Raw genomic sequence first — 23,914 nt, forward strand, 5'->3', positions numbered from 1 at the left:
TTTTTTCACCTTTTTTAGCTGTGTTATTTTATAAAACTAAAATATGCACAGGACTGGTCTTATTAGGATGATGGAGAAAAACTGCAGATGCTGGAATCGAAAGTAGACAGGCAGGAGGCTGAAGAACACAGCATACCAGGCAGCATCAGGAGGTACAGAAGTTGATGTTTCAGGCATAACCCTTCTTCAGGATTGGGGGTGTGTGGGGGGAGTTGCAGATAAAAGGGGACGTGGGATCAGGGTGGGAGAAGTGGGGATAGGTGAAGACACGTAGAGGGCACGACCTGGTTGGTTAATGGCACAACCAGTTGGTGGCAGGAAGCAGTGGAAGCAAGGGGGGAGGGGCAGGGGCAGGGGATGAGGAGGGAGGTTATTTGAAATTGGAGAACTCAATGTTCAGCCCTCTGAGCTGTCTGGTTCCCAGGCGGAAGATAACATGCTGTTCCGCCAATAGGAGCTGTGGTTTGTTTTAGTAATGGAGGAGGCCAAGGATGGTCATGTTGGAAAGGGAGTCGTTGAGGGAATTGAAACAGGCGGTGATTGGGAAGTCCAATCAGCCCATGAGGACCCACCTGCGATGCTTGGTGAACCGTTCCTGGAGTTTACATTCAGTCTCCCCGATGTAGAGAAGACCATATTGGGAGCACCTGATGCAGTAAACTAGAGGAGAGACAGGTGAATCTCTGTCTCACCTGGAAGGACTGTTTGGGACCCTGGGATGGAGGTGAGAGGGGTGGTGTACTAGCAGGCCAATATCAGATCGGAGATAATGATGATAGGTCAGTGGTAGTGTCCCTATCTCTGAACCAGTAGACATGGGTTCAAGTCCCCACATAGGATAGGATAGTGAAGGTGGCGTTTGGTATGCTTTCCCTTATGGGTCAGAGTATCGAGTACAGGAGTTGGGAGGTCATGTTGCGGCTGTACAGGACATTGGTTAGGCCACTGTTGGAGTATCATGTGCAATTCTGGTCTCCTTCCTATCGGAAAGATGTTGTGAAACTTGAAAGGGTTCAGAAAAGATTTACAAGGATGTTGCCAGGGTTGGAGGATCTGAACTACAGGGAGAGGCTGAACAGGCTGGGGCTGTTTTCCCTGAAGCATCGGAAGCTGTGGGGTGACCTTATAGAAGTTTACAAAATTATGGATAGGATAAATGGACCAAGTCTTTTCCCTGGGGTCAGGGAGTCCAGAACTAGAGGGCATAGGTTTAGGATGAGAGGGGAAAGATATTAAAAAAGACCTATGGGACAACTTTTCACACAGAGGGTGGTGCATGGATGGAATGAACTGCCAGAGAAAGTGGTGGAGGCTGGTACAATTGCAACATTTAAGAGGCATTTGGATGGGTATATGAATAGGAAGGGTTTGGAGGGATAAGGGACGGCTGCTGGCAGATGGGACTAGATTGGGTTGGGTTTTCTGGTTGGCATGGACAGGTTGGACCGAAGGGTCTGTTTCAAGCTGCACATCTCTATGACTCTATATCCTGGACCCGTGCCTTAACAGTTTGCTTAAAGTAACTATAATGATCAGCAAGTTTTGAACAGGTTGGGACTCTTTTCTCTCAGGAAAAAAAAAATAGACTGAGGAATGACCTGATACAACCTTTAAAAAATTTTAAAAGGAGTAAGCCATTTAGTATCCAAAGCCTGTTTGGTCATTCATTGAGACAATAAAGAATCTGCTCCCTGACTCTCATATCCACCTTTGCCCTTGGTGTCTTTAGTTCATAGAAAAGGTCAATAACCATTTAAATTTAGCAACTTTTGATTTGCTTTATTATTGTCACATGTACCAAGATACAGTGGAAAATATTGGTTTGGATGCTAAGCAGGCCAATAACACTTTACCTAAGTACATCAGGGTAATAGAACTGAATGCAGAAAATAGTGTTCCAGCTAAAGAGAAGGTACAGAGAAAAATCAACTTTAAGAGACGGTTGTTCATTAATTTGACTACTGCAATGAAAAAGCTGTTCTGAAATCTGTTGGTACGTTTTCAAACTTTTATATCTTCTGCCCGATGGGAGAGAGTGGAAGAGAGTATAACCGAAATGGGAGGGGGCTTTGATTATATTGGCTGCATTCCCAAGGCAGCAGGAAGTGTAGGTGGAGTGAGTGGAAGGAAGGCTGGCTTACGTGATGGACTGGGCTGCGTTCACAATTCTCAGTAATTGGCCTAGTATCAATTAAGCCTTTCCTGAAGAAGGGCTCATGCCCGAAACGTCGATTCTCCCGCTCCTTGGATGCTGCCTGACCTGCTGCGCTTTTCCAGCAACACATTTTCAGCTCTGATCTCCAGCATCTGCAGTCCTTACTTTCTCCTAGTATCAATTAACACTTGTGGAAAACTTTCAAACTTCTACAAAAAGTGTGTGTCGAAATGTTTCCTAATTTCAGTCTTGAAAAATTTGACCAATTGCTTGACACCCACTCCCAGACACACTGATCAATGAAAATAGTTCCTGTCTGCCATATCTGTCCCTCTTAACAGCTTCAAAATTAAAACATTTTTAAAAATTAATTCAAACGATGTGGGCTTCACTGGTAGGCCATCCCATTGCCAACGGTTCTTGGTGACAGTGGTAAGCTGCCACAGCCCATGGGTGTTGGGACACATGCAGTGTTGTTTTGCATGGAATTCCATGATGTTGAACTGACAAAAATCACACCATAACCCTCTAAATTCCACAAATGTCGGTAACTTTTCCTCACAGTTTAAGACTTACAGCCCAGATATCACTGTGGTAAACTGTACAATAGTTCCTCTGAAAGATCAATGTTATCTTTTCCACACACAGCTGAAGCATGGTTTCTAATTCCTAGTATTCCAGCCCTCTCCATACAAGTGCCACCTTTCAATTAACTTTTGTTATTTTCCATACCTTTACATCACATTCTACCTTTACATACCTCCCACTTCCCACCCAAAGTCGCTTAAGCCATCACAATTTTTACCAAGGAAACACTGGCCCAGATCTGAATAACTGAAAACCAACACATCCTCAAAGAAATGTGTTGAAACCACTTGGAAGTCCCAAAGCACCGACTTCCAGAAAATGTGAATTGTATTAAAGTCATGCTCAAAGGCAGGGTAACTATACAACTAACATCCACAAACCTCACAACCACCTCTGAAACAGGCCAGGCCAGGCCACCCTATCCTGCTGTCAACTTATCCAATTATCCACCCACATTCATTCACTAACACAGAGCTATTTAAATTATCCAAAGCTTTTTGAGTGTGTTAGTATAGTGATTGAAACCAGGTGGATCTGATTGAATATGAAATCCTTGATTGGGGTTGTTAACCTGGACCAAATCAGGGAGCCCTGGCACACCAAATAAACAAGGGGTGAGGCCACTCGAGTGTTTCCTTCCCAAAAAAAAAAGAAAAAGAAAAAAAAAATAATAAAAAAAAAATAAACAAGGGGTGAGGCCACTCGAGTGTTTCCTTCCCAAAAAAAAAGAAAAATAAAAAAAAAATAAAAAAAAAAAAATAAACAAGGGGTGAGAAGGGCAGTGCTCGTCACTGGCCACTCGGGTGTGTTTCCTTTCTTCCTGGTGGTGGAAATTGAATAAAGATTCGTGCACTTTGTGTCTTTCACTGTGTCTCACATCTACACACACACACATACACCATGGGTGCTGGGGGAAAAAATAAGCACTACCGCACTTAGGCGGTAGTGTGGGGGTTAAAAAAAAAAATAAATAAACAAGGGGTGAGAAGGGCAGTGCTCGTCACTGGCCACTCGGGTGTTTCCTTTCTTCCTGGTGGTGGAAATTGAATAAAGATTCGTGCACTTTGTGTCTTTCACTGTGTCTCACATCTACACACACACACACACCATGGGTGCTGGGGAAAAAATAAGCACTACCGCAGTTAAGCGGTAGTGTGGGAGTAAAGAGAAAAAAATTTAAAAAAATAAAAAAAAAATAAACAAGGGGTGAGAATGGCAGTGCTCGTCACTGGCCACTCGGGTGTTTTTCCTATCTTCCTGGTGGTGGCAATTGAATAAAGATTTGTGCACTTTGGAAAAAAAAATAAACCGGAGTGTGTGTCTTTCACTGTGTCGCACATGTACACACATACACACCATGGGTGCTGGGAAAAAAATAAGCACTACCGCAGTTAGGCGGTAGTGTGGGGGTAAGGAAAAAAAAATAAACAACTGTCACGCGGTGTCCACCAACACCCTGGAGTTGTGACTGGCCACTCGGGTGTCTTCCCCCCTTCTGAAAAAAAAATAAACAACTGTCAGAGGTTCTGAAAAAAAAATAAACAAGGGGTGAGAATGGCATTGCTTGTCACTGGCCATTCGGGTGTTTCCTTTCTTCCTGGTGGTGGGGGGAAAAAATACGTAAACAAGGGGTGTTGGGGAAAAATAAGCACTACTGCAGTCAGGCAGTAGTGCAGGGGTAAGGGACAAAAGAAAAAATATATAAACAAGGGTGGGTAGTTCTGTGGTGTAGAACTGAGAGAGCTGGGTTCAAGTCCCACCTGCTCCAGAGCTATGTAATAGCATCCTTGAACAGGTTGATTAGAAGAATAAGTTAAGTTAAATTAAAGAAAAAGGAACAGGGATTCAGAATCCCCTCACTTCGAGGACTGACTCAGAGCTGGCTGGCCACAGCCTGTATACTGTGCACATGTAAATAAAGGATGACTTGTTGACAGGATACCAGCCTCTGTGCAGTTATTTTAGTCAACTGAATGAAGGCTTACCAGAACATGGAAGCCAGGGCTGTAAAAATAGCCATGATTTGTCTCCCCTGACCCCCATTATGAAGAAGAATACAGCCCGCATTTCTGAAGAGGCTGGATTGGAAGTCCCAGAAATGCAAAGCCTGGTCGTAGTACCTGGGGAGATTAATGTGATCAACTCTGGAAGTGTAAAATATTGAAAGAAACCGTGGCCACAATGATAGTTTGCACATGCTGCTTTCTGACCTGGAGCTGTATGTGCTACCATTTTCACCACATGGTCTATAAACCCAAATCCCTCTCACACCTCACGTTATGCTCACTTTCATAATCCGTCCCACAATTTGCAGGTGGCTCAGTTAATAATCCAGAGGCTATAACCCTCCAGGCCCAGTTCCTCAGTATAGATCCTTGTTCATGATGTTCTCCAAAAACACACACCCAGCAACCCTCTACTGAATCAGTATCTTGTCACAAGGGGTCACTGAGGTATGGAGCACTGGTGAGACATTTTGCACTCTCTCTTACAAGGTGGAGAATCTCCAACTCTCACTCCAGCTCATAATGTCTGAGTACAGAGGCATTTGGGGGCCCTCATGAATGAATAACAAAAAAAAACTAGCATTGAAGATAGACAACTGTAAAAGGACAGGAAATGGACCATTGGCCGTCACTTCACAAGGGATGAAGTAAAGAAATGGAGAGTTATTGCTAAATCTATACTAGGCACTAGTCAGAGCACACCTGAAATATAACAGTTTTTTTCCTGTCATTGAGGGAACGGTATATTGATATTGGAGGCAGTCCAGAGAAGTTTTACCTGATACCTGACATAGAGGGATTTTCTTATGAGGACAGGTAGGGTTCATACTCACTTCAGTTTAGGAGAATGAGAGGCAACCTTTTTCAAACACAAAATTCTTAGGGGGCTTGACAGAGTTAAAGTGGAGAAGTGGTTTTCCCATTTGGGAGAACGTAGGACCAGAGGGCATAAAATTCAAAGCATCATCCAGTTAGGACAGAGTTGAGGAGGAGCTTCTTCTGAGAGGGTGGAGAATTCTTCACCACAGAGGTGTCGGAGGCTGTGTCATTAATTAAAAGCAAAGCTAAGATAGACAGATTTTTAATCAGGAAGTGTCATGGGGATAAGGCAGGAAAGTGGAGGTGAAGATTATCAGATCTGCCATGATCTCATCAAATGGTCTACTTCTGCTTCCACAGCGTGTGGTCTTATGATACTCACTCAGGATAAGTATTGCTGCCCGCAGGCAGCATTTGGCTGCAGTCCAAACACAGAGGCTGCTCTGTCTTGGTCTTCATAACATACCCACTTACTTTGATTCATTTTTCTTTTTCTACTTTGTAGAAACGAGCTACCACGTTAAGTAGTTGTGACAGAAGTACAATTCATTTCAGGGGAAACTAAATAGGTACAAAACGGAGGCTGTGTGTTGCCATGCATTGCTGCTCTTTCTCAGAGCCAGAAACTCTGGGTTCAAATTCTAATCCAGAATGTGATCAAAGTGAAAGCTGCCTCCTCCCAGAGGACCATAGGCTATTCTCTTGTTCGAGAGAGAACTGGTGGTGAGTCTGACCTGAGACTCAAACAAGGCTGAGAAGGCCGAACCTGCCAGGTGACCTCAGCCGTGTGGGAATTGACCCTACTGTTAGTCATACAGCACGGAAACAGACCCTTCAGCCCAACTCGTCCATGTTGACCAGTTTTCCTAAACTGAAACAGTCCCATTTGTCTGCATTGTTGCCGTCATTTTGCATTGCAAAACAGCATGCAGCCAACTGAGCTAACCAACCCCCAGAATGCCCGTTCATAATATGGCCACACAAACTGGTTATCAACTTGTAAACATCCAATACGCAAAAATGAGTCACCTGGCCAACCATACTCAATGAGGACTGGCTCAACTCAGTACAACCTCTGGCAACTGGCCAGTAAATTGTTTCAGGAGAAACGAGCTGTGGAAACAGATGGAAGAACAAGCTTTGCTTGTCTCGTACTCTACTAGGTTGAGACAAGTCAAGAGTAAGCAGATAAACATATTATGGAGAAAGGAATAGAAGAATAAATTGACTAGGTAAGATCAAGTAAAGGGGACACAGTTCACATGGAGCACAATTCCAACATGGACCTATCCAATACTATCAAGTTTACGTTACTTATTATCTGCAAATTAAACTTCACATTAAGATACTGAAATTTTGGATGTTTCTTCCCTTACGCCCATCCATTATAAAGTGTACAATTACTTACTGTGAACTCCCCTGTGACAGCATCGAATCCAACATGTATTGTGTGCTCGAAATCAGAGGGCAGTGAGATTTCTGGTCGTTCCCGTTCTTTTTTCCTGTTGGCTGTCAGCAGAGAGATTATTTGTGAATGACATGAACAGCAGCAGGGGAAACATCTTAAATGGGAAAAATCATCAAAAACTGGACAGGCTTTTAACGTAAAAGGGGCAGAGTCAGAAATGCAACCTCCAAAACAGTGAGCAATAAAAGAATGAGAGCAACATAACAGAAAAGTGCAGCAATTTATATACTGCACTACAGAGGAAAGCAAGCAGGCATCAAAGTTTTATGATCACTGCAGTTAACTGGACAGGAACAGAAATTAAATTAATCATGACAAGACTCATGACTCATGATGTTTAAGCCCTCTTAAAATGCACTCACTCAATTACACCACTGTCACGTAAACAGCTTCAGCAATTTTCTCTGACGGTATAATGGCTCTCCACCCCCGACATAGCTTTTGAAAAGTTGGAGAATGTAAAGTCCGGACAAATAAAAGCGCATGGTTCTATTAACTGTATAGTGTTCACCTAGTGTTAATGAACGTTCAATCTTTGAAGTTTGGGCTTACCACTTTCCCACAAATGGCTGGGGAAGCACGAGGATCATACCCTTACAACTGCAGGCCAACAATCTCCCACACCTGAAACCTTTGTAGTCATCGTCCCTCCTCCCAGTATGATCCTTACAGTACTGGAGAGAAAGCAGGTAGAACACAACAGGCAAAGCCCAGAACTCTTAGCAATGGTGAAAATCTTCTGTTCAAATGATTAGGTTCAAACAGAGGTTTTTTGCTGATGCTTAGAAAGCTGGACTAGCTTCAGCATCATCAAGGCCTTCCCAAAGGAGAGAATATTCAAAAATTCAAGGGAGAAATACAACAAGCAATAAAATAAGAACATAAAGCAATGAAAAGAGGGACAGGAGTAAAATGATCCAGATGCCATCTATCGCAGTTCATCACAGGCTCAGCTTGATGCTCAACTGTGATGATGTTTTTGTTCAACAATCCCCGAGGACTGGGCTCTTGATTGGACAACTCACACTTGGGATTTGACGGTTCAATTCTGGCTGTAAACGTTATGCAACTCTGTTTACTATACTTCATGAGCGTCCTTTATATCTCTCTCACATCCCAGAATTGGACAATTGTACAGCACAGCACACAACTGGCTTTCCAGGCCTGTGATGGCAAATTACCAAATAGTCAACTGTTTATCTTTTAGAAGCCTTTTATGAATTGTGCTTCCATCATCATTTCTGGTTGAGCCTTCCATGTGTTCAGAATCCATTTAGTTCATTCATAAATCTTCAATTTGTACCCACTAGCTACTGACTCAGTACCAATGGATGGGCACGAGGGAAGGAATGCAGCAATTCTAACAGATCAATGACCACATACAGATGTGATCTCTGCAACCGGGGACCTGCACTCCAGCATTGTCTGTTCAGTCACAAACGACGTTGCTTCAGGAAAGCAGAAAGCCAGAACAATGAGGATGCAACCCATGGTCAGCTATGACCAAGAGGAGCCTCATTAATGGACAAAACATCAAATTTATTTAGTCAAAACTCTGAACAGTTTATATGCCTTAACTTGGATTACTCTTCACCTTTCCTGCTGAATATCCTTAGCACTGATAATTAATGCTTTTTCACTCCTGGTGACATGGATTTTAATAATTATTGACTGGAGGGTACAGAAAGTGGAGGGGAACGGGGAGACAGGAAGGGGAGTGGGAAAGAGAGTTAGTGATGGGGAGGAGGTGGGGAGGTGAGGGAGAGGAAGGAGGATTGAAAAGGGGGAGGGCTTGAGGAAAAGGAAGTGGGGAGGAGAGAAAGAGGAGAAGGGGAAACTGGGAAGGGGGGGGAAAAAAAAAGAGGAAAAGGAGGAGTAAGAAAGCAAGAGAGTGTGAATGAAAAAGAAAAAGGTGTCAAAAAAGTGCAGAAACGGTAAGCATGTAATTGTGAATATAGCCATCAAGTGAGAAAAAAAAGGGAAAAGGAGCAAATATGAAGAACACAAGAGGAAAAAATTAGGCAAATGTAAAGGGAAAATAAAGTGCATTTATACAGCACAAATATTTCAAGGCACCTTTCCATACAATGTACTGCTTTCAAGTCATTGTATAAACTTGGCAGGACAGTAGTTATTTATCACAGCAAGACCCCACAATAAGCAGTTAGGCTCATTGAACTGTTTTGATGATTTTGTTCGCAAAAGGATTACAGCGTGAACGATGGGAAAACCTCCTGCTATTAGAACATAGAACAGTACAGCACAGAACAGGCCCTTCAGCCCATGATGATGTGCCGACCATTGATCCTCATGTGAGGAAAACCTAATGTAAGAACCCTCAAATTTCTGTGACCATATGCATGTCTAGCAGTCTCTTAAATATCCCCAATGACCTCGCTTCCACAACTGCTGCTGGCAACGCATTCCATGCTCTCACAACTCTCTGTGTAAAGAACCCGCCTCTGACATCCCCTCTATACTTTCTGTCAAGCAGCTTAAAACTATGTCCCCTCGTGTTAACAATTTCTGCCCTGGGAAAATGTTTCTGGCTATCAACTCTATCTATGCCTCTCATTATCTTGTATACCTCAATTAGGTCCCCTCTCTTCCTTCTTTTTTCCAATGATAAAGTCCAAGCTCAGTCAACCTCTCTTCGTAAGCCCTCCATTCCAGGCAGCATCCTGGTAAACCTCCTCTGAAACCTCTCCAAAGCATCCACATCTTTCCTATGCTGTGAAGGAGGATTGGAATGTTCAACATCCAACTGAGCTGTACGATCAGGCTGACCTAATGCAACCTCTCATCGAAAGCTAACTCCTCTGATCTTGTGCATCTTCCCAATACTGCAATTGACACAGTGCTATTGTCTACTTCTGGAGCAAGGGTCAAACCTCCACACTCTAACTTAGGCGAAAGTGCTTCCTGCAAGATTCACCGTAGAACCTTGGCCTCTCTCCCACTCCGTTAATAATTTTCTGAGCATGAAGTATGGATGACGCCAGGGAAAATGAACTTTAAGTTGTGAGCCTGACAGTGGGTAAAAGAGATTTACGTAGGAGCCAGTCATGTAGATGACAGTAACGTAGGTGTACTTTAAGCTTCAATTATGTTCACTTTGTTCTGCTTCACCCTCTCATGGGCAGTCCCCATGGATACAACAGGAGTGAGCAGAAAAATGTTAGCACTATCAAATTAATAGAAACCACCAGCAGACCACTTCACCTAGAAAGTGCTGTGCAACATCTACTTAAAAGAACCTACAATCAGTGAAATTTAAGTCACAAAAGGTAAATAAATGTATAACTGCAAATATTTTTTTGATCAAATACATTGCTAATTCAGGGAAGCCAACCGTAGACAAAGTTCGTACAACAGTTTAGGAGATAGAGTCATTAAGTCACAGAATACACATCAAGTCACAGAATACCACCATTAAGTCTATGCTGGCTCTGTCGAGCTATCCTACCAATTCTATTTTACTCCTCAGTGTCTCTACTCTGAGCTTCTTGTCCTCGGGCTGATCAATTTTTAAAAAAATTATTGATATCTTGGCTGTAGGTTTGCTCGCTGAGCTGGAAGGTTAATTTCCAGATGTTTCGTCACCCTACTAGGTAACATCTTCAGTGGGCCTCAGGCGAAGCACTGCTGATGACTCCTGCTTTCTATTTATATGTTTAGGTTCCTTTGGGTTGGTAATGTCATTTCCGGTAGTGATGTCACTTCCTTTTTTTTTCTCAGGGAGTGGTAGATAGGGTCTCACTCGATGTGTTTGTTGATAGAGTTCTGGTTGGAATGCCATGCTTCTAGGAATTCTTGTGCATGCCTTTGTTTGGCTTGTCCTGGGATGGATGTTGTTGCCCCAGTTGAAGTGGTGTCCTTCCTCATCCATATGTGAGGATACTAGTAAGAGAGGGTCATGTCGTTTTGTGGCTCGTTGCTGTTCATGTATCCTGCTGGCTAGTTTTCTGCCTGTTTGTCCAATGCAGTGTTTGTATTCAAAAAGAATGGGTACCCAATGAACACAGTCCACTGATTTCCCAGCAACAAACCCAAACAAGCAGACAAAACACGACCAGAAACCCTAGCCACTCTCCCCTACACCAAAGACACCTTGGAAATGACTGTCAGACTACTCAGACCCCTTGGCATCATGGTAGCCCACAAACCCACCGACACACTAAAACAGCAGCTAATGAACCTGAAAGACCCTATACAGACAACAAGCAAAACTAATGTCATTTACAAAAAATCATGCAAGGACTGTAACAAACACTACATTGGACAAACAGGCAGAAAACTAGTCACCAGGATATATGAACACCAACTAGCCACAAAACGACATGACTCCCTGTCACTAGTATCCTTACATATGGATGAGAAAGGACACCACTTCGACCGGGACAACACATCCATCCTAGGACAAGCCAAACAAAGACATGCACGAGAATTCCTAGAAGCAAGTCTACCAATAAACACATCGAGTTAGATAGACCCCATCTACCACCCACTGACAAAAAGAACAGGAAGTGACATTACCACCGGAAATTACATCACCAACCCAAACATATAAATAGAATGCAGGAATTATCAGCAGTGCTTCGCCTGAGGCCCAATGAAGTTGTTACCTAGTAGGGTGACGAAACATCTGGAAATGAACCTTCCAGCTCAGCGAGCAAACCTACATCCAAAACCTCAACCTGAGCTACAAATCTCCTCAAAACTCGCTATCATTGACATCGCTTCTTCAACCACTCTTGAACACAGGTCATTACTACTCGCTACATAAAAAAGTCCTGCCCTAGCCCTTTTACCAAATTAATGGGAATGCCTGTCAAAACTCCCCTCAGTCTCCTATGCCCCAAGGAACAGGCTCAGCTTTTAAACTTAATTTGTAACTAAAATGTTTCATGCTAGAACCATTCTGTGAAATCTTCTCTGCACACTCTCAAGGGCCTCTACAGCTTTCTTAAAATGTGGTGACCACAACCGGATGCAGTCCTCTGGGCAGACCAGGGTTCTGCATTACACCAGTTTGAGGAAATCCATCTATTCCCTACGTTTGCCAGGTTCCTTCTTTCATGTCTGTCTGGTTAGAGATTTTGGAAAGACACAGAATCGTATGGAAGATAGAAGCAAAAATGCTCAGGTAATGGATGACACGAACCACTACATACTAACTCATTTTGTAGCCGTTGAAGTAGTTGCCACCGTCTCCAAATATCTTTTGTATCTCTATATATGAAGCCCAGAATTACATGTGCATTGGTAGTTACTCTCTATACACTCTGTCACCTTCAAAGGGCTGCACATAAACCGCAAGCCCCAGGTTCTTTGTTTACTTTTTAGAACTGCACATTAAAATTTATAATCCATTCACACACAGCTTTCATGTGAAAACGTTCTGCCTGACTTCCAATCCTGCTGCTAACTGACAAGAGTCATGTTGGATTGAATTGAATTGAATTGATTTATTGTCACTTGTATTTAACAAATAAATAGTAAAAAGTGTAAGAGGTCGCCAATATCCAGCGCCATTTTGAGAGTTACAGATGATATTAAGATATAACTAGAATTTGACTGAAAATAGAGTTTTTCCTCCCTTGTGCTCTGTTCAACATCAGGGGTGGGGTGGAGGGTCTTCACAATGGGCTTCAGGCCCAGCAAGACCCTCCCACGTCACAGTCTAGTCCAGGAGCCTCACTCTGGGGCCACCGTCACCACTCCTGCATTCAAGGAGGGCCACACTGGGTCTACAGCCCCATCAGCAATCCTACCACTGCTCATGTCGATCTGCCAGGAGTGCCCAAACCGGCCTACTGCATCGCCGTGGCTAGAGTTTAATGTCCAACCCCAGATGCCATCTTCTCCGCCAACCACAGAGGCCACCCTGCCACTGCCACCTTCTTGAAAGCCGGTGCTGCCAACACCGCCTCGCATCTTGCACTGCTTGGCCCACCAATCAGAGTTCTAGTGCCATCTCTCTTGCTGCTGTGCCCACACACACTGCTTTTGTGAGCTCTTGAAGGGTTGCTCTCCTCCACTCTGGGCTTGCTGTCTCTGAGGAGCCGACTCTCGCTGCCATTGCTTGGGAGGCAGGGCTCGCTCTCGCTCTGCACACACCCCCTAAAGGCCGATATGTCCTGATATTTTCAGCACAGAGACCCAACAGTTCACTTCGAAACAATTTTTTTTCAATTCTCTTCAGAACTGCTACTTATAGATCCATAATTCTGTTTGTGCTCCTTCAGTTCTTGCAGTAATTGTCATGACTACACCACTGGGCAGGTATGCTCTCATCTGCTCATGCCTCAGCATTCTGTGATTTCTTTCTTAAGCGCTCTCTCTTTCTTTTCCATGGTCACTCCTTAAAATTACCTCATTAATCAAACAAACCTGGTGAGAAATTGTTTGATCATAATGATAGGGTAAATGCTGAGAAGTGGTTTCACCTTGTGGAGAATCTGGGACCAGAAAACATAATCACAGGGTCAGAGTAATCCAATTAAGGCTGAAATGAGGAATAACTTCTTCTAAGTGCAATGAATCTGTCGAATTATTTCCCATAGAGGACTATTGAGACTGTGCCATTAAGTAGATGAGGTATATTTCTAATCCCTAGGGGAATCAGGCAGGCTAGCGAAGTTGATGATTCTCAGATTATCCATGATCTCAGATTCAAAAGTCACTCGACACCAGGTTATAGTCCAACACGTTTATGTGAAATCACAATAACCTGGTGTGTGATTTTTGACTTTGTTGACTAGTCGAACACTGGCACCTCCACATCGTGATCTCTGAATGACAGAGCAAGCTCAGTGGGCTGAATGTCCTACTTCTACTCCTGCATCTTATGAGCTTACAGCAGTTTAGGTGTGGTAACCTTACTGGGAATCCAGAAAATGAAACTAATTCTCTCAGTCACGATGACCACGAAACCATCATTTGTTGCAAAATTCCTTTTCTTTAAGACTGAAAACAGACATCCTTGCTTGGAGCGGATGACACGTCACCCCATTCCCACAGCAATGATGACTTTTAACTACCATTTGAAATAGCCTTGCAACTTTTTCAGCGAGATTGAATTGTTAACCTTGGCACAGATGCTGCTAACCTGCTGAGTTTCTCTACCACTTTGTTTTTATTTCAAAGGCAATTAGGAATGGGCAAGAAATGTCAGCCGTGCCACCACTGCCCACATCCCATGTGTGAATTAAAAGAAAAGTTCTAGTGATTTGCTTTTGGGGCTTTTCTGGGGCACTACGTAATTGCAAGTTGTTGATAGAAGGCCCAATCTTATGCTGTCCTCATCTGACATTACATACTTACATTTTCAAACATTGATTATGGGAGGGAAAAAAAATTACCCTGCAATCTTGAAACCATAAATTAACATTTTAATTTCAACTTCCACCCTCCCCCACCACCTGAACAAGCCTTTTTATTTCTGTCTCAGAATGGTTCTTGGGAAATCGTATGGCACTTGAAACACATTGCTCTGAAACACAATGACTGCCACTAGATGGTGTCATTTGCACAGAACATTTTGTACTTGAGTCATACAATGGAGTAGAATTACAATTTATTGTCATTGTATTTATGAAAATGTGTAGAAGGTGCCACCATTCAACTCCATTTTAATTACAGAAATTATAAATAGAAACAACTGAGACAAAGTTCGGACAGGGTTCATCTTATATTTCCTCCACAGCTCCTGCAGTGGCATTATTAGAATTCACATGACACTTTATGGAATGGCAAATTGCACAACTGAAAAGTATCTTTAAAAACCTTTTACATTTCAATAATTCTCTTTTTGCTGAGGTCTCAAAAGGTGGCCTTGGTGATATTCACGTGGATTGAGGAGATTTAAAATTAACCTTGACTTGGTCCTAGCTTGCACCTATGTGCAGTGCTGACTCTGTACAGCATCTCTTCAGTCTCTTTGAGAGTGAAGTCTGTACTATAACATCAACTGTGCATACCCCTCATGTAATGTAAAATTTTTGTTAAGGATTCTCGAAACACACTTTTCAGGATTGGTTAGAATTCAAACTCTTCTATTCAACTCAGATCCAAGGAAATTTTTAAAAAGGTTTCATTATTGCAATACAAAAAAAGAGCTTTACAGTCAATTAAGTTTATTGGAACGTAGTCGCCATTGTAGTGTCAGAAACAGTCCTACAGTCCTCCAGGACGACCATGGTTTTACTAATGCTGGAAATGCAGTGATGACAAAACAAAGTCCCACAAAACAGAAACAATCAACTCATCTGTTTTAGTGATTTTGCCTGAAGATAATTATTGGCCAAAGTGCTCTTCAGTGTATCTAACTTTCACCTGTTTCTTTGTCAGTGACACTTCAGCACAGTTCACCCAATAGCATGGACCTTTGCTCGATTTTCTACACAGCAGTGCAGCTTTTGTCTGGTCTGATCACTGTCCTTTATGTCATTTTTTAAAAAATGTTTGGTCACAAACTCTTAATATGTAGTTTGATGACATATTCCAATTTTGGGTTCAGGGCAGACTGGTTTGAACAGAAGACAAAGTTGGGGACAGTCTTCAGATTTTGTTTCAATCTTTTTGTTTTGCCAGTCTATCTTCCTTTATATGCTCCCATCTATGTACTCTGTGCTTCTTCCAAACAAACAGTCTCATTTGTGTCTTCCAAAGTGTCTTTCTAGCATGTTCCAACTCCACCCATGTTATATTTGCTCAGTAATCTGCAACTCCATGACATCATCACAAAGTGGCTCCAGGTTTCTGAAAGCCTTACAAAACAAATGGTCACTGCATCCCTGTGCTCCATATTGACAGTGAAGCAGGAGTTTAAAGGCTCATGCTTCCTAGGGAGCCAGGTTCCATTCTTCCAGTCTACAGATCCAAAGACATCATCTGAAGAATAGCAAGGGTAATTTCCCTGGTGTTTGGCCAATATTTATCACTCAAGTAAGACCACTAAAGTAAGATTATTATAAGGTCATCATGTCATTGCTGTTTGAAGGACCTTATTGAGTGCAATCAGGTATTCTGGTTACCTTGGAAACATAGTAAGTACACTTTCAGAAATGTAGAAGAAACAGGAAGAGTAGACCATTTGGCCAGCTAAGCTTTGTAGTGATTGGAACCAGGTGGATCTCATGGACTACGAGATCCTTAATTTGTCCAGGTTAACAACCCTGATCAGGAGGCCCTGGCTTAAAGATATGAATAGGATATTTAGAATCTCCTCACTTCAGGGACCGACTCAGAGCTGGCTGACCACAGCCAGTAGACTTTGCACATGTAAATAAAATGTGGATAAAAGCAAATTACGACGGGATCCTGAAATCTGCAGTAATTTGCTTTTATCCAGTGTTTAACCTACTGCCACCTCTCTTCCAGGAATGCCTACCCTGAAGTAGTACTGCTCTTCTCTCCGACAGGATTTTCATTTGTCTCTCTCCCCCGTCCACCTTCACTGCTTTCCTTCCAGCTTTCACAAAGGGTCAGTTAGACTCGAAACGTCAGCTTTTTTCTCTCCTTACAGATGCTGTCAGACCTGCTGAGATTTTCCAGCATTTTCTCTTTTCATTGTAAATAAAAGGTGACTTGTTGGCACGATACCGCCCTCTGTGTGGTTATTTCAAGTTGGCTGTGCCTTTCATGATCTTGTACATCAATCCCTTCTTGCTGCACCATCCCCACATCCCTCAATACCCTCCAAAGTCTATCACAGCTTTCAATGTATTCAATAAGCAAGCGTTCACAGCCATCTGAAGTAGATGATGGCAGAGATTCAGACAGCAGAGAAAAATTCCTTGACTGATCTGTTACACCACAGCATCAACCGCTCTTTCTTGCATCTCCAGCTATAGGAACCAGTCTCTGGGCATCTATCCTGTTAAGCCTCCTCAGAACTTTAAACTTCAATAAGATCAGTTCTCCCACTTTTTTTTTTAAAACTTCAGAAAGGTATTGGTTCATTCTGCTCAATCTGTCCTCATTGGAAAATCTATTCAGCTCAGGAAACAATCCAGCAAACTTGGTGCTGTGTTTGGGACATCCCGAAATCATGAAAGGCACTGAATGCATTGAAGTTCTTTGCTGTATAAAATGAAAACATTCAAGGAAAAGTGTCACAAGGACTCAACAATAGCTGATCAGAGAAATTGAACAAGACAGAAATCAATGACAGAAATCAAAGATAGAACGGTGGAGTCAGAACAATAAATAAAAATAAATGAAGCCGCAAGAACAGAAACACCAGTTTGAATAACAAAAGGATAAAGTGCTACCAATCAAACCAACCATCCTGCAAAATAACTGCAAAACATATTGGACAGTGAGTAAATTACATGTCAAATTGCAAGCATAAATTAAGTGTCCCTAAGATTACACAGGCAGATGATAAATGAACTTGTTCATTCACACAATTCTCACAAACATAAATTTCACAAAGGAGAATATGAAAAACTGATGAAAGGTTAGCAACTAAAAATGTCACACAACTACCTTTACTCATTACAGGCATTGACATTTACAGCCATTCCACATTTGCAGGATTTTGTGAAAAAATTACTTTTAAATTAAAATTAACTTTGGTGAATGAGAGAAATCTTGAATTCAAACCAGGTTGGATTAAACCTCGTGGCAGGGCTTGTACACAAGGCAAAAGGCCAACACTTCAGTGCATCACTGAGACCAAAAGACCATAAGAAATAGCAACAGGAGTAGACCGTTCGGTCCATTGAGCTTGCTCTGCCATTCGATAGGACCATGGCTGATCTGACATTCCTCATATCCACTTTCCAGCCCTTTCCTAGATTCCCCGACTGATCAAGCAACTATCTATTCCAGTCTTAAATACACACAAGGACTGTGCCCTACAGCTTTTTGTGGCAAGAAATGCCAAAGACTCTCAACCCTCAGAAGAAATTCCTCCTCATCTCAGTCGTAAATTGGTGCCCCTTTATTCTGAGATGAAGCCTTCTAGTCCTAGACTCTCCTATGAGGGGAAACATGCTCTCAGCATTGACCCTTTCAAGCACCTTAAGGAACCTAAATGCTTCAATGTGAACACCTCTCATTCTTCTAAACTCCAGTGAATATAGTCCCAACTTGTTTAGCCTTTGCTCATAAGACAATCCCTCCGTATCAGGGATCACCCTAGTGAACCTTCTCTGAACTACCTTCAATGAAATTGCATCTTTCCTTAAATAAGGAGATCAAAGCGGCCCATAGTAGCCCCGATGTGGTCTCCCCAGGACCTTGTACAGTTGGGAGTATTATGCTGAACTACTGGTTAGTAGATGAACTTTCAAACTGAGGGCCCTTTAGCTTTTCACTGAGATGCAAAAGACCCCTTTCTCATGATTCAAGATGTTTTCCCCAACATTTACTTGTTAAATCTATATCATCAAAACAAAACTAGCTTGTTGCATATGGAGAGAATACAGGAGCATGACCTTGAGACAGAAGATCATGCACGATCAGATTGAATAATGCAGTAGGTTGAAGTGGTCTACTCCTGGTCTGAATTTCCATAGTGCATTGCAGACTGTAAGTAATCTAATCTAATGAGTTAGGAGACAAATGCCTTCTGTTATGGGCCAGGCCAGACACCCTCCCCCCACCCCCCCACCCCCAACAAAACATTTCAAGAAAGTTGCCTGGACCCTAATTTTTCCAGTTGTTTTGGGCACGTATAGAGTGGATATTCCAGGACTGATGCAGCTGCTCAAAACCCCTCAGTTTTAAACAAAATAATTTATTTACACAGTTGTTGTTGTGTTGCCATAATCTTACCAGACCATAGGGGGTTCTCATTAGAGAGAAGCAATTGGTGGTGATTTAACCTGAGGGCAAGGAAAGAGGTTGAGTAGGAGAATCCTTCATTATAACCTCAAACTGGTGACAGGAACTGAATCCACGCTGTTGGCATCACACTGCTCTGTAAACCAACAATCCAGCCAACTGAGCTAAACAGATTCCCTATTTACAGAGTACCAAATCAAAAAAAGGAACGGAATAACTTAACTTAATGATGCTGTTCCGAATTCCTGCAACAATTCCCATAAACATCGCTTGGCACAGAAGGTTAAATCAAACACCGGGTCTTCCAGGACAGAGAGAGATGGCAGAGAGATTCAGCATGGACCACCTTCTTCCATGTAGTTGTTGCTTTGACCAACAACCTCAAAACAACTGACTGAGTGAAAAGCTGAGCTGGAAGAACTGGCCACTCCCCTTTCATTGTACAGGTGTTTTTTTTAAAAAGCCTTTTCCCTGAGGCAATATCTATTAGCTGTAATCAAACTGGCCCCAAAACCCATCCAAACTAGATACCCCAGAACCTCTGCATTTACGACCACACTTGGGGGGAAAAAAAACTCAAGGACAACATAACCTTGCTAAAGGAGCAGCATCGTCACACTTCACCAGATGAGTAGCTAATTTCCATACCTATTAAAATCTATGAAGTAATGTCCATTTTATAAAGCCTTTTGTTAATAGCAGAGTAGCTTCTCACTACAAGGGGAAGCCCCTAGCCACTGGGGTCAGCCTACCTATGGTAGCTCAACATCAGGCTTAAAGAGGAGCTGTGGGCAGGGATCCCTTGCAAACCCAATCCACACCCACCCCTCTCACCAACCATGCCCCCTGACCCTAGATATTTCCCCAATGACCATGGACCAACTGACCTTTTTCATTTATTAACATAAATGTACCTACTTGAGCTCCCAGGGTTTCCTGTCTATCTCAGCAGTGACCATTGTGGCAATGCCAAAGCTTCAGTGCTGCCTGCCATCCTTAACTGGATGGTGGGTCAACAGGTGGCCAATTGGATCAGCTCTTGGAGTTGAAGGTGAGACCTGAGCCAGCACCAAGGTCAGGGTCTCAAACGCCGCAGTAAAATTCAAACCAAAACAAGCAAGTCATTTAGCCCAGTCAGAGAGCGCCTTTGCATTAGGCATACCCTTCTCGTGCACAATGACAATTCTATGATTTATTCTTTCACAGAATGTGCTTACTTCTGGCAATGCCAAAATTACCTATCTCTAAATATCTCGGTAAAAGGAGGTAGTGATCCATTTCGTGAATACTCCTGTATGGGGGTTGATTTATAAGTCTGTGGATGATATGAAAATTGGTGGATTCGTGAATAGTAAGGAGGAGAGCTTTATATTACAGGAGAATATAGGTGGGCTGGTCAGATAGGTTCATGAGAGAAGATGGAATTCAATCCAGATAAGTGTGAAGTGATGCATTTGAGCAGGACATTGGTGAGGCCACTTTGGAGTACTGTGTACAGTTCTGATCACTGTTCTATAGAAGGAAATTATTGAATTGGAGGGGGTTCGGAAATGATTTATTTGGTATCTTGCTGGGACTGGACGATTTAGGTTAGGAGGAGTTGCTGGATAGCCGAGGACTTTTTTTTCACTGAAGTATAGGAGGTTGAGGAGTGACCTTAGAGATTTATAAAATCATGAGGAGCATAGAGAAGACCTTTTCCCCGGGGAGTTTAAAACTAGGGGGCATATTTTTAAGGTGAGGGGAGAATGATTTAAAAGGGAATACATTTTCACACAAAGGGAATAAACCAGAGGAAGTGACATATACAGGTATAGCTACAACATTTAAAAGATATTTGGACAGGTACATGGATAGGAACGGTTTAGACGGATATGGGCCAAGCGCAGACAAGTGGGACAAGTTTAGTTTAGGAAACTTGGTCAGCATTGGCAAATTGGACCAAGGGGTCTGCTCCTGTACTGTATGACTATAAATACATGATAAATAGTCGGACTCAGAGATGCAATGAGGCATAAGTCAGATAAAGTGGCATAAGTCAGATAAGTTGGCATATGGAATCCTTGCCTTTATTAACCTGTTGGACGATAAACTGGTGTTGTGTGATTTTTAATTTTGTACACCCCAGTCCAACACTGGCATCTCCAAATCATGATCTTTATTAACTGAGGCATAGTGTTTAAGAGCAGGAAGGTTATGATGGGCCTGTATAAAACATTGGTTAGGTCACAGTTCGAGTATTGTGCTTAGTTCTGGAATCCACATTATAGAAAGGATATGAAAGCACTGGAGAGGGTACAGAGGAGGTTTACCAGGATGTTCCCTGAACTGGAGAATTTCAGTTATGAAGAGAGTTGAGACAGATTGAGATGGTTTCAATTGAGGGATCAATTACTGGTGGCATAGACTTCAAGGAAGGGGCAGGAACTTTATAAGGGGATGAGAGGAAAAGGTTTTTCATCCAAAGGGTGGTGAGAATCTGGAACTCATCTGTTGTAAGGGTGGAAGTGGCAGAAACCCTCAACATTTAAAAGTAGTATTTAGGTGCGCACTTTCAATGCCAAAGCACACAAGGCTATGGGCCAAGTGTTGGAAAATATCATTGGAATAGATAGTTGCTTGTTTTCACTGGTGCAAATTTGATGGGTTGAAGGCCATTTTTCTGTTGTTGTAGGCCTCTTTGACACTGAGATACCTGCCATCACATTTCAGAGGACAGTAAAGAGTTAACTTTATTCCTGAGGGCTGAGAGACAGATTATGTCAGATTGCATAAGGATTGCATAAGGATTGCATAGTCCCTTCCTTAAAAAAATCTCAGTGAGAAAGATCTTATTTTTTAAAAAATGTCAATTCAATTGTCACCTATTTGAGCTTTTTCATTTCAGACAGCAAATCACCAAGTTATTTCTGAGTGAGAGTTTAGTCGCAACTTGATATTCATCCATGTACACCTCCAGTTTCACCAGCAAAAACACCAACGTGGTCATTCACGTCATTCACAAGGCTGGTGTTCAAACAAAAATAACTCATTCCCACACTGCCTCTGCACAACTGAGTTGTTAGCAAATACACAGTTGGGAGCAGAATTGGACCGTTAAACTCACAATGCCAGTGTTTTGATTTTATTCCGTTTCGTTCAGTTCCATTATCAAACAGTTGGAATATTTCTTGATCCAAGTAGGAGCAATTAATGCAGATGCTGAAATCTGTACTGAAAACAGGAAATGCTGGAAATCACAGCACAGGTCACTCTTCAACTCAACATGAAAGGTTAACTTGCTCTCTCTCTCCATAGATGCTGTGTGACCCACCGTAATTTCCAGCATTTTTTGTCCTCTGTTTCTGATCCCAGGCTGATTTCTAAACCTTTCACTTGCTCCACTTTGCTACAACAACTATGCTTCTCACTGTGTGGAGGGGTAGTCACCTTTACAACACAGATTCTAGCCACACTTAAGTCACCTAGTAGACTTAAAGTTCCTGCAGCTAGATGGGGACAAATCAAGAGCATGCATTTAATCCCCATTAATAGTGCAGCACCTTCAGCCACTGATCCAATAAACTCTCCACCCCCATGGTTCTCTAAAGCTCAGAAAATTAGAATCTTATTCAACACTCTACACCATCCCACACAGAGTTCAGTTGCCTCCTTATATCTGCAGTATAACAACTTTCTTTCTAACCTCCAATGTCATCACTGAACTCTGCTCACAATTCTCTCCTTCTGTTGCCAAATCATCACTAAAAGACTTTTATGGCTAGCCTTCATGTGACTACCATTCAAAAAGCTGAAAATAATCCAAAAACTCAATCTCTCTGCTACTGCTTAAAACAAAACTCCAGCAAGTTATGTAGATTTTCACTTAGAAAATCCACACTGACTTTTCCAAATCAAACCACTAGTGACTATTACAAATTCTATCCCAAATAACTTTCTGGAGGTTTGCCCACTATCAAAGTCAAACTGACTGAGATTGCTGGGCTGATATTTACGAGCTGTTTGAACAAGATTTAAATGGTTGTAATTCACCAATCCTTCAATACCACTACCGAATCCAGAGAAGAGTTAAAAGATAATTGTGTTTGCAATTTCCAATCTCACTTCCTCCAATATCCTGCCTTATCAGATTTAAGATGAAGCAGCTTGTCCAAAACAGCCTCCTTATTCCTTTTAAATCTTTCAAATGGGGGAGTTTCTGCCTGTCACCATGGACTGCGCAATATCTGCCATGTGGGCAAAGACAGGCGCAAGATATTCATTTAACATTTCAGCCATGCCTCTTGCTTTTATGTAAATCCCCTACTCCTATTTTTAACACTTTTACTATTGACGTACTCCAGAAGATTCTGGGATTTCCTTTTGCCAGTCTGTTTTTTAAATAACTTTTCATTGCTTTTCATCTCGCTCTGTACTCAGTTGCATTGACACCAACAACTTTACAACATTCTTTTCATATTTAACTTACAGTCTATCTCTGTTGTCATCCAGCAAACTATGGATTTGTTTGAACTATTTTTCGTTTTAGAGGAGACGTACCTTTACTGTGCCCAAGCCATCACCTTTTGAAGATAGTCCATTGTTCAGCCATTCTTTTTCTGCTAATGACTGGCTCCAGTCACTCTGGCACAGTTCCATCCTCATTCCATTGAAAACCACTTTGACCAGTTAGTTATTCTTACTCTGGATAGACCTACATTGTGATAGAAGGTTTACAAGGACAGTAGACAGTAGACACTGTCCTTCATATATTTCTCCAATGTCACTTGATCTACTTGGTCCACCTGATACCCCAAAATATATTCGGGAGCCACACTGATGTAAGAAATTCTCCTAAACACAATCTACATACGCTGGATTATCCCTTACACTACTATTCCAGTTGACATACAGACAATTGAATAACCCCATTAAAACAATGAATGACATTTATGCATCTGTAATTTCCTTGAAGAGGTGTTCCTCTATTTGTTCCTTTGTTCCATTTGCTAGTGGTCTGTATGTTACACGGAGCAATAAAACTGCAGCCTTCTTATCCCTCAACTCTAACAAAATTGTTTCAACTGGATTATTGTTTAAAAA

General features: G+C 42.2%; 1 protein-coding gene across 5 annotated transcripts in view; it reads right to left on the reverse strand.

Moving 5' to 3' along the window:
* Positions 1 to 23,914, reverse strand: part of pak1 (p21 protein (Cdc42/Rac)-activated kinase 1) — a 229,038-nt gene that overhangs the window by 47,663 nt on the left and 157,461 nt on the right. For all 5 annotated transcript variants that reach the window (XM_072576856.1, XM_072576859.1, XM_072576860.1 and 2 more), the window contains exon 3: positions 6,977 to 7,077. In XM_072576856.1, coding sequence (XP_072432957.1) covers positions 6,977 to 7,077 — 101 coding nt within the window. The remainder of the gene's footprint in view (positions 1 to 6,976; positions 7,078 to 23,914) is intronic.

This window comes from Chiloscyllium punctatum, chromosome 9 (assembly GCF_047496795.1).
Source record: "Chiloscyllium punctatum isolate Juve2018m chromosome 9, sChiPun1.3, whole genome shotgun sequence".
Lineage (NCBI taxonomy): Eukaryota > Metazoa > Chordata > Chondrichthyes > Orectolobiformes > Hemiscylliidae > Chiloscyllium > Chiloscyllium punctatum.